At 29.2% G+C, this 11827-nt stretch overlaps 1 protein-coding gene and 1 long non-coding RNA gene across 3 annotated transcripts; one reads left to right on the top strand and one right to left on the bottom strand.

Annotated features, from left to right (window-relative positions):
- Positions 1 to 1005: 1005 nt before the first annotated feature.
- Positions 1006 to 3439, top strand: LOC140174192 (uncharacterized). 2 transcript variants are annotated; one of them, XR_011863413.1, is made up of 3 exons: positions 1015 to 1468; positions 2071 to 2159; positions 3100 to 3439. It is a non-coding gene; the product is annotated as an uncharacterized lncRNA (long non-coding RNA). The 2 variants fall into 2 exon arrangements; XR_011863412.1 differs by having other exon boundaries at positions 1006 to 1468; positions 2071 to 3439.
- Positions 3440 to 6000: 2561 nt separating this feature from the next.
- LOC112702295 (uncharacterized) lies at positions 6001 to 9253 on the bottom strand. Its single transcript, XM_025753270.3, has 2 exons — positions 8390 to 9253; positions 6001 to 6768 (listed from the first exon to the last, which is right to left on the bottom strand). Exons 1-2 carry the CDS (start codon positions 8953 to 8955, stop codon positions 6219 to 6221), a joined length of 1116 nt encoding a protein of 371 aa, XP_025609055.2. The 5' UTR covers positions 8956 to 9253; the 3' UTR covers positions 6001 to 6218.
- Positions 9254 to 11827: the final 2574 nt, after the last annotated feature.

Below are 11827 nucleotides of genomic sequence, written 5' to 3'. Positions count from 1 at the left end.
TTTTATTTTATATACTATATTTAACTCTATAAAATTTTAATGGGGGGCACTCCACACTCTCCAACGTATATTCGTCTTGTTTTCAACTTCAAGTGTTGATGTTGAGAAACAATCACTTAAATGGGAAGTTACCATTTTCATTAATTTCGTTATATGAAGTGTATGTACAAGATAATTTAATAAATTAGTTTTAAATATTATTTTATTTTTTTAATTTAATTTGTTATCACTATCTTATCGTATCTTTATCTTTATCTTTTTGTTGCATGATCAACAAAATTAAATTTAAATTTTTTTTATATTTATACACATCCTATAAAAAAAAGTTATAATTTACAATTGTTTGACTTCTTTTCTTTTTCCGCCTCTTTAACAATACATCAAGTAACTCATAATTTGCTATATATATATATATATATATATATATATATATATATATTTAACAATGAAAGATATGGGAAATCAAGAAAATAGTGAAAATGATTTGCACTACTTTTCAAGTCATACGAAGAATTTTGTGAATGTGTTCCATTAGAACAAGTTGAGTTAGATATCCTAGTGAAGAATTATTTAAAGATAATCGATATCCATTATTAGATAGTAGTGACTTTTATATTCCACAGTCTATTGCTGAATTTTTTTTATCTATATCCACTATATGCAATACTTTTTCTACCTAATGATATGTTTCAAGAGCTATTTTCTGAAAGAATAATTTTATTAAAAGAGCTTAGCGATAACGTTACCCTTAAAGTTACTAATGATTCATCAATCAATAATGTTACTCCAAATGATAAGATTTTTTTTAGTTATAAATTTTAATATTTGAAATTGTTTATAACCTTTTAATGATAAATTATGAATAATTTATTTTGTGAAATTGTTAAATTTTAAATTTTATTAGTTTAAAAATGATTGAATTTAAATTTTTAAAATTATGTATATGATTTTTTATAATTTTACTTTATATTGAATTAAATCAATTCAATCACAGTTTAACCCCGATTGAATTATTAAACCATTAAACCAGTCACTCGATCGGTTCGATGACCAGTCCGATTCTCGCAACCTTCGTATTTATGTACTTCCATATTTAATGTAATAGCTGCTTCTGAGATAATTTTTTTCGGTATTCTAAACCATTTTCTATACACATCTTTGGTTAATATTTTGATAGTTTGCTTGTGCTATGGAAGGATTGTAATAGGCATTTTATTTTTCTCGAGTTGGAAATTGGACCTGCAAGGATGTGTTATGTCTTCAAAGCTACATTACATCTTAGGAAAAAGACTAAGTCAATACATCCTGCTTGCATGCAACGTGTACTACATATCTATACTTGAAACACAGGATTCTTGAGGGGTGGTTTATTTTATCTTAAGACCCTTCATTATGAAATCATTTCTCGCAGGGAGATTTTGATATTATTGGTGGTACCTCAGCATTGACAGAGGCAGAGGTCATAAAGGTGATGTTTTCTTCCTCAGCATTTAAGTTCTGAATTTTGCTATGAATAGTTATATGGAATCTGGCTTTAGAAATGTTGTTTGTCTGGCCAGGCAACTTAAATAGCCCTTTATTCACCAAAATTATGAATAGTTATATGGCCAGGCAACTTTAATAATAGAACTTGTATTATTCTATAATTATTCACCAAAATTATCCACTTCTTTGATCTATTCCATTTACTAATTTTCCAATAATGGAAGGGATTGGCCCAGAAAAATTATTTAATGCATCTGGTGTGTCATTATTCTTAAATTTTTTGTACATACATATCAATTTATTATTAAATAGTTAAATTATCTCTGCGCCTTTGCTTTTCTGCCCTTTCAACTTTTATCAGTCTCTTCATCAGCCTTTACTACACTCTGTTCTTATCCTTAATAGTTAATAGGACTCAAATATTATGCTTATTGTTATTGTTATTGTTAATAGTTTATGGCATTTCCTTCCCTCTTTAGTTAGCATCATGTTGGCAGAAAGTTAACTCTGCTTTTGCGCAAAATGTCACTGTCTATAATCTTCTATATATTTAATTTTGTGATAGAAGTTTTCTTCCTTCAACAGAACGTGAAGTGTCTGCTGACTCTCCCAATAAAACACATGATCCAATGTTGGCAAGGGTAAAAATATATATATTTTAATATTTAAGCAAGGTACTTACTCTCCTTCTTGCTTTTAAATAGATTATGCTTCCTCATGATAAGTACAGCCTGTGGTGACCATCATAAAACACACAACTATTATTAATTTGATTCCACTGATTATTTAATATTTAAGCCCAAGTTCAATTATTAGATCCAGAATTTTCATTATTAAAAACCCTGGAAATTTACTTTAATTAATTACCTTGGGTCCAGGTTCTTAAGTGATGCAAGTTCAACTTGTTTCTCCAGATTCTTAAGTCCTCTATATTGCTCATATTAAAATTTAATCCATAAAAGAAAAGTTCAATATTAATCCCCTGACCCTCGCTTGCATCTTTTTTCTTTTTATTTTTTATTTTATGAGTTAATAATGCCTCACTAAGAAATGCTCTTAGCAATGGGAGAAAAAGCTGATAGCAATGCCTTTTTGATCCTCAATTGTTGAATTGTTTCCAGAGTACTGAGAAGTAATCTTATAGGATCTGTTCCTGAGAAGTTCCAGATTCATTTTGGCTGTGTATCACAGTAGATATCTTTGTCTTTTGTTTGGTGGATATTGGTACTTCACTTGTGTCATTATAACGTATGAATTTTTGTTGGTAAGGATGATGGGTATTCAGACAAAATTTACTCAGTTACATGTTATTCTAACATGGTAGCTTGAAGTCTACTTGAATGAGTGTGACACAGGATTGAGTCCAGGTTGGTGTGTAATGTCTAGATGAGTATCAATTTGCAAAATAAGTAAATAATTTTCATTCTTCATTTTCTGTTGCTATAAACTAAAACATGCCATAATCTGTATGTAACAACTAATAACACATCATTTTCCTGAACTTTATCGTACTTTTTGTTCTTCAGTTTCCAATTTGGTTGATAAGCAGTCGTAGTAACTACAAACTCTACAAGTGCTAGGTCTAACTAACAATGCATTCATTCTACTACTCAGGATCTTATTCTTTGCCGGAATGATGTGCACAAGTACTATCTAGTTATCATGATCGGTTCCAGTGCTGTTCCACTACCATCGTCAGTGCTGCCATCCTCAATCTCTTCGGATGAGGACTATGAAGATGATGAGGATGAAGATGACACTGAAAACTAGCTGATAGTTTTAGTATGGTTGAACAATATACTGAGGATTATAGTTGATGTATCAATACACTTTATTTATGTTTTGAATTATATTGACTTGCGTGTTTATAATACTTTTCTTTTAGTCTGATAATACGATGAATTTATTTATTTTTTGAAATATTATAAATATTCGAATACAAATTAGATAAAAATTTATATTTATTAAATTTATATTTATTTTGTATGAAAACAGGTTTATTTTGTAATGAAAAATCTATAAAAAAATTCTATTTTATTTTACTAACGGATTTACAGACTGCTTTTTTGTCTGTATTCAGAGTTTGGAATACTTTTCCAAGGTTCTAATTACCGACGAAAAATCTGTTGCTAATTACCGAAGGAAAATTCGTCGGAATATCTGTCTCTAATTACTGATGAAAAATTCGTCGGAAAATTTGTCTCTAATTACCGACGAAAAATCCATCGAAAAATCTGTCTCTAATTATCGACGAAAAATTCATCGAAAACTTTGACGTTCTAGGGAAATGGAGGGGAGAATTTACCAAGGAAAAATCTGTCATTAACTGATAAAAAATCTGTCGGTAAATCACCGACGAAAAAAATCTGTCGGTAAATAATTTTCAACGAGGCCTTTACAGAGTGACAAAATCCGTCGGTAACTAAAAATCAGTCTGTAATAAAGACCAAATCTATCTGTATTAAGCAATTTTCTAGTTGTGACATTCGAGGATACTGACCTTGAAAATATTGATGGTATTAGATATGGTGCTCTAGTAACATTGTGTTTCACATTGTGTGAGTCGGCATCAAAGAACTAAGATGACTTCATGGAGATTAGAGATGATATTTTTTGACTAATCCAAAAGTTTAAAAAGAAACGTGATCCTAACCCCAAGATTCTTTCTAATGCGGGTTTGATCAGTGATTCAATTGTTGTGAAGACAAAAAAATCTCCTCGTCAAAATAACTGAGTGACAAAATTTCATAAGTGTTCTCATTATATACATTGTGGTCATACGATTTAAAGATGTCTAGAGTTATGCAATAGAAGCATCTAACATACTGATCATCACCAATCGAGTGATGAACTGAATGATGTAAAAGTAATTTTAATTTTTTGTTTTATCAAAATTTTTAATTTTTTTTTACTTATTTATTTAAATATTGTCTAATATATTTTATTATATTGTAGGATTATTGTCAGAAAAAAAAATCACCAAAACAATGATAAAACATAAAAGTAATGTTCACAGTATACATTACAAATATTTTAGTGACAATGAAACAAATGAATTAACTATACAACAGAATAAGAATGAAGTTAAGGTTACTGAGTATGTTAATGTCGACTTTAATATATAAACCTGATTTTCTATTTTTCCATTTTTTTTCTATCTTTATTTCTTTGTTTAATCTGAAGTGTTTAACTTTTTTAAAAAAATATTTTTTTTTTCAAAAATAGTAATCTGTGGCCATTTTATTACATATATATTTTATTTTTAGATTTTATTACATATATATTTTATTTTTATTTAGTTAAAATTATACTTACTTAATCATGTTATATGAGATGTTTGTATGTAGAATTCAAGAATTGATGATAAAGGTTCAATGTTCAAAAAGTATAAACAAAGGAGTTCTAATATAAATAATGTGCATAAGGTCTATGTGGTGCATAAATTACACATATAAGAGCAATGCTTTTTTTAAAACTAAAAAGATTTTAGAATTTTGTTGTGTGCATTTTTTTAGAGTGGACAACTAAATAGCCATGATACTAGAAAAATATCTCAATCTAAACCAACAGATTCCGTGTAATTTCAGAATTAGAACATGAATGGATTGTCTGTATGTGTATCCTATATTTTCAAGATTTTCTCTTCAAATTATAGATAATAAATATTTAAAAAAATATAGAATAAAAAGATAAGTGGTAAAAATTTAAAATTTAATAAAAAAGACTAAAATAGTATGTATATAATAATTATAATAGTAATATATTTTTTATGTAATAATATTACATAATTATTTTTTAGTTATATTTAATTTTAAATTTAATGTATTTCTTATAATTATGAATTTATTTGAATTATATTATTTTATTAAATTTATTTTTTTGTGAAAGAGAAAGGTAGATAGATATAGAGAATAAGAGAGAAAAGAGAGAGAAAGATAAAAAAGAAGGAGAGATGGAATTTGTTAATTTTAGAGGAAAATATTTTATTTTAATTGTAATAAAAAAATATTTCGTAACATATTTTGATTTGTCAAATTAGTAATATAAAATATAAATTATAAATTATAAGTTTTATATATAGTGGAAATGATAGAGAAAGAAAGTTTATTAATTTTAGAAGAAAATATTTTATCTCATGTTTAATTAAAAAGTGTCGTGTAACATATTTTGATTGTTAATCAAATTAGTAATATAGCTTTGAATTTTAATATTTTAATTTTAATTTGATTTTAATTATAATTAGAGAGTGCTATGTTACACAATTTGATTATTAAATTTGTAATTAATTATTGATAATAATATATAAAAAAGATAGAGTGAGTGAATGAATGAGATACAGAAAAAGGAAAAGAGAAAATGAGAGAATTCTTTAATTTTAGAAAAAAAAATAATTTTAATTACAATAAAAAAGTGACATATGACATATTTTAATTATAAAATTAATAGTATATAATAAATAATCGATTAAAAAAAATTCTATACCTAAATATCTTTAAAAGTAGAAGTCAAATTAAATGATAATTAAACTATGTTTTAATTTCATTCATAAATATATTCTATACAACATCTAATATAAATATAAAATAACAAAACAAAAGGTTACAAAATTTTCCAGTAGTACTCTTCAAATTTATCATCCCTTTTGTATAAGATAGTTAAGTTACTGAAATCAGATATTCTTTCTGCAATTTTTCCCATTTTTAATCTTTTGGTGCGAACCATAATTGAACTAGCTAGCAACTCAAAGCCTCATACTTCATGGGAATGGAAGGGTTAAACCCAGATTGAGAAAGCAAGTTCCCAACCATAGATAGGTCCCTACAAAACATTCCTTGAAGCAACGAAGGATTTGTAGTCGAAGCAGATGAACAAAACAACACATTCTCACTACTATCTTCATTACTATTATCATCATGTAAAGCCCTCTTCCTCTGTTCTTTCAAAGCTTCCTCTTTTGTGATATTCGTCATAATTTCAGCATAACCCTTCTGAATCAACCTGTACAATAACGTTGCAGACATCTTGGCCCTTTCCTTAACATCTTCAATGTCTTGTTGGTCCGCAAGCTCACAGCGATCAATGAAACTCAGAGCCTTCTCATGCTTATGCTTCAAACAGAGCAAAAGATGTGCCCTCTGAAGCTCCGACCGAGAACACCCACGCCTCAAACCAATCAAAGCGTAGTAATCAACGTTGTTCCCTGTTTCGCCATTTGCCACTCTCTGCTTGAGTTCTTTGATCTTGGTGCTCAGAGTGCAGAGCCTCCCCGGGATCTCTACGTACCTGTTTAGTAAAAAAATAAAACATTTATCAAAAGTGTACACTAAAATTTGCCATTATAAATATAAAATATATGTTAAAATAAAAATATATTTTAAAAATAAATTAAATCACACATATATTTATAATAAATATATTAGTAGTATATTTTAGTGATTAATTTTAGTGTGTAAATATTATTTTTGAAATAAAAGCATTTAAGTTAGATGTAAATAATCAATGAAAAGAGTAAAATGATTCAAAATATGAGAGAGGTTATTATAAGAGATGACAAAACTTTTGAAATGTGGATATTTTCGCGGAAATTACTCCAAATGGGGATCAAAAATGGAAAATTTTTTCGCAGAGATAGAGATGGAGGCCAAAATTCTCTTGAGGCAGACATGGGGACTCGAGCAGAGATTTCCAATCTGCTTTCACTAATTTTCGAATTATTAAATTTACTTAAATGCCCTTAATTATTTATTTCTAATATAAAACTTTTAGTCATTTCACATACCAAATACTATATATGTATATATTGTGAAAAATCTAACCCTAATTTCAAAAGTGTCTTTTCTTTTTTCCATAACACTAACACTGTATCATCCCACTCTCTAATCACTCCAAAAGACTAGAACTCGCAAATTCGATCCCAATCTCATATAACGTCACAATTATACTCCTTGCCATTTTTATTTAGTGTTCATTGTGTCGTCACTCTTTCACTTTTTCATTGTCTTTGATCGCGGCGCCTTTTAACCTTTTCACTGCTGCATGACTGTATCCTTATATATTGTAATAATATTTTTTTTTTTTATTAAATTTTTTATATAAATAATTAATATAAGAATATAAAGAATAAGTTCTGCAGAAAATAGAAGTCCACAAAAAATAGAGATAAAAAATAATACTCTTCCACGACAAAAATTAAGACAAAAACGAGAAATAAATCTAGAGATGGGGACGAAAATCAGAAAGATATATCCCGCTTTTGTCCCGTTGCTATTCCTATATTATATTAGTCTCTTCAAAAACTTTAATATATATTAATTAATTATAATCTAAAACTTTTAACAAAAATTATAAGTAACTTTCACTCTTATACTTTTATTATCGCATGAAATGAATATTATTATTCTTATATTAATAATGTCATTTTTTTTAAATTCATGTAAATAAAAAATAAAAGATATGTGTGAAATAATAGTATAAAAAATAAGAGTGACAATATCATTATCTTATTAATAAAATACAGAAAGCGGGTGCTTTATTATTTGTAAAATCTTTTTTATTTTAAAAATTAATAATTTCTTTGATTTAAGGAAATATTTTATGTTTTCATTCACACTGATTTTATTTACAAAATTTTATATAAAAAATAAAGAATAAAAAAATCTATTTTTATTCTTTATTTTCATTTTTCTTTTAACAAAATTATGAAAACATTCTTAAATATAAAAATAAGAATAGAAACTAAACAAACTTTAAAGTATCCGATTATCTTATTAGTTTTTATCCTCAACTTTTAAAAAAATCCAATAGAGAACAAAATTTATTATTTTATAATTTTTTTATAAAATCCTGAAAACTAAAAAAAAAAAATAGAAAAGAAAACGAGACAGTTGTGGGTTGACGGGAGTACCTAACATTGTGGTGCTTCCAGGCGGGTCCAGGCAGCTTGCGGTCACGAAGAATGGAGTTGTAGAGAAGCTTTAGGTGTTCAAGGTCATGCAGAGAATCAGGAAGACACTTAATCATTTCAAGCACCGACGCGCGTGTGTGGAGTGCTTCGATGCTCGTCGCTTCCAGCGCCAGCGCGCGGTTACAGTCCGCGATTGCGTCCGCTATTCGCCATGCGTGCCGCTGGGCGGAGGCACGATGCGCGTAGCACTGCGAGAGAAAGCCCTGTGGCGTCACACCGCGCCGAGACTCGATGATCTTCGAGAAGTGGCGGATGGCCTCCGTGTGGACCCCGGCGTCAAGGGCGGCCAGTGCTGCGGCCCGACGACGGAGGAGGAGCTTGATGTGGGACAGGAGCTGGGTTATGGACTCCGATTCGGTGAGAGGGGTGGACGGTGGTGCTGCGGCGGCGGTGGAGAGGGAGAGGGAGAGGGAGAAGCTGTCGTCAGACCAGCAGATGCTTTCGCGGCGGAAGGCGGCCGTAGCTAGGCGCTTGCCGGTTTGGAGGAGAATCATTGCGTCTTCCATTAGGCCTAAGTGGTAGCATGCTTTGCCAAGTACTAAGTATCTGTAAAATTTAAATCAAAGTAAAAATCAATCAGTAACCTTTTGAGTAAAATAGTCTTATTAATTTAGTCTCTAATACATAAAAGTTTATAGAAATGAGAGAAGATTAGATGTTTATGTTGATCTTTTTTTTTCTTTACAAACTTAGTTAAAAGTTAAGAAAGAATATTTTCACTACTAAAATTCAAGACAATTATTTTAGTTCATTGTGATTATAAGAATTTGTTATTATTGTTATTTAGGATTTACTTATCTTATGTTTGAAGGAGATATTCTATGGGTATAATAATAATAAAAAATGTTAAAATTATAAAATAAATTTTTTTTTGTTAAAAATATCAAAATTTAAGTTTTAATATATTTATTTTATATTCATTAAATAAAAATATTTAAAATTTTTTAGTAGTAGTATACTTATCATGTACATATATTAGCTAAACTACTCTAATAAAAAAGTTAATTTTTTTTAATAATTTTTGTAAAATATTTTTTTATAGTACTTTGAAATGTTCTTTAAAGATACAAGACAGTAAAATCCTATTGTTTAAAGTTTGATGATCCAATTATTTTTAAATATAAAGCCTATTTTTTTATAGAAATAATATAGAGAATAATAAAAAGTCAAACTATAAACTTATGAAATAAGCTATTTTGTGGAATCCTTTTAGGCAATTATATATATAATTTCCTCCTTTGAAAAAAAAAATAATTTCCTCATGTGACAAAAGTAACTCCTGCCATGTTTATATCAAGTTTAGATTTAGATTTAGATTTGGGTTTGAGCCAATTAAAAAACGGTATAGTTCTACTTTTTATGGAAAATCTAATTAAATTGGATTATTTTATCGAACAGTATCAAAAGTTGGGAAGCATTTTGTTACAGCTGGCACGAGCATTTACTCGATCCCCATGTATAATATAACGGTTCTGCTAGGAGTGAAGCTAACTTTAATTAATTAATTAAAAAATAGATTTATTATAAAAAAAAGTTAGTTTAGTTGGCTTAGTAATATAAAATTAAAGTCACGGAAAGCTTATCTATAAAATAAGAGATAATTAATGTATCAGAAGTATCACAAATAGCATTAATTCTGATACTTCTGATACATTAATTCTGATACTTCTGATTTTGACTATGTGATAATTAATGTATTTAAATATTTTGACTAAATCAAGTTAGGTTAATTTAATAATTAGTTTACTAATTTAATTAAGTAAGTATCAGAATTTAAGAGATACGGTAAGAAGTGAAAAAAAAAACTTTAACTAAATTATAAAATTAATGTTAAATTAGAATTTACATAAAAATAAAAATAATTAAATGGTTTTCATAGTTGACTCGTTTCATGTTTTTTAACAAAAAAAAAAGAAGAGAGAACCCACGTCCCAACTCGTTAGCACCCCTTTTCACCCCGTCATTTGTGAACACACCCCCTACTTTCTGAAGCAAAGAAAATTAGTACCAAACCAAAACCCTTCCGTAGCTTCCCTTGCACTCAAAGTTCGCCAGCCATCCGTCTATCTAGCTTCCTTCGTGCTCCAAGTCTTCAACCCCTGTTTGCTATCACCGATCGTAGCTGCTTCTTTGAGCTCGGCGTCTGTCGTCTTTGTCTGCTCAGCCGCCGTTTGTTTGCCGCACTCAACATGTTTGATGAAATGCTTTAACCATATTTCTGGTTAGTTTTATAATTTCTAGTTTTTAGAAACTTAGTAAGTTGATTGCATGTGAAATTAGAATAATTGGATCTTAGTAATTAGGAAATTTTAGCTGCACAAATAGCATCTTTGCAGAAAATATATTAGCATGACAATTCCACTTGCATTAGTTTCTTATGGTAAATTTTAACTGTTATTGTGAACTTGTTAATTTGCTAATTGTTCTTGTGTTGTTGTTCTTCTGTTATTTTTTATTTTTTATTTTTTATTTTTTGCTTTTGTTGTTGATCCATCCGTTGGCTATAATTCGGCCCAAGTAAAACTATAAATCGGAATCCGGTTGAAACTAAATACAGTACATGTTTTAATCTCCTAACGGATTTATTCTATAAAATCAAATAACTACGTGCTAACCCAGATGAGCACAGGAATCTCTCCGCAAATCTCTCTAAAGAAGAGCACTAAAGAGCAGTTATCACCCACTCAGTAACAACTCCACAATATTAGACCCATTAAGCAACCGCTTGTAGCACAATTATTCATTCTGAATATCTCATATTTATCTTCTACTCTTACTAACTTGAGCGTTGGAGTCCTTTTGCAGGTGCCCAAAGCCGCCGTTCTTACAAGAAGACGATGTTCCTTCCTCTCACTCCTAGGGAAAGCAAGTTCAAGTACTAACAGAACAGACTATACCTCGGAGACCTCTTTTCACGCAGGAACATTTGGCGCCCACCGTGGGGCCAAAATTAAATAACCCCACAAGAACCTTTTGTTATTATTTTTACAGGTCCATAGTGATGATGTTGTTCTCCCACCTACTCATGATGAACTGGTAGTAATGAACATCACTCTCCAAGTGGAAGCAAAGAAAATGGCCAAAATCTTCTGTCCTCGTAGGACCCCAACAGGAGTAGGACCAACAGGAGCAAAAACGAGAAAAATAAGAAAGGAGCCGAAGAAACTAATTTCTGCTCCACCGAAGTTTATAAAATTGGAATTATATTCGAGTTTTGAACCAAATTTAACAATCTTTTACAATATTTTTAAATAAATTTTTACAAATTTATCATTTATTCGCTTTATTCCTTATTTACATTGCTTTGCTCTAATCATCATATTTATTATTATGCCGAATTTCTGTTTTTTCTTCTTATGTTGCCGATTATAAAATTTT

Source organism: Arachis hypogaea, chromosome 7 (assembly GCF_003086295.3).
Source record: "Arachis hypogaea cultivar Tifrunner chromosome 7, arahy.Tifrunner.gnm2.J5K5, whole genome shotgun sequence".
NCBI classification, from domain to species: Eukaryota; Viridiplantae; Streptophyta; class Magnoliopsida; order Fabales; family Fabaceae; genus Arachis; species Arachis hypogaea.
This window is presented reverse-complemented; position numbering and strand designations above follow the sequence as displayed.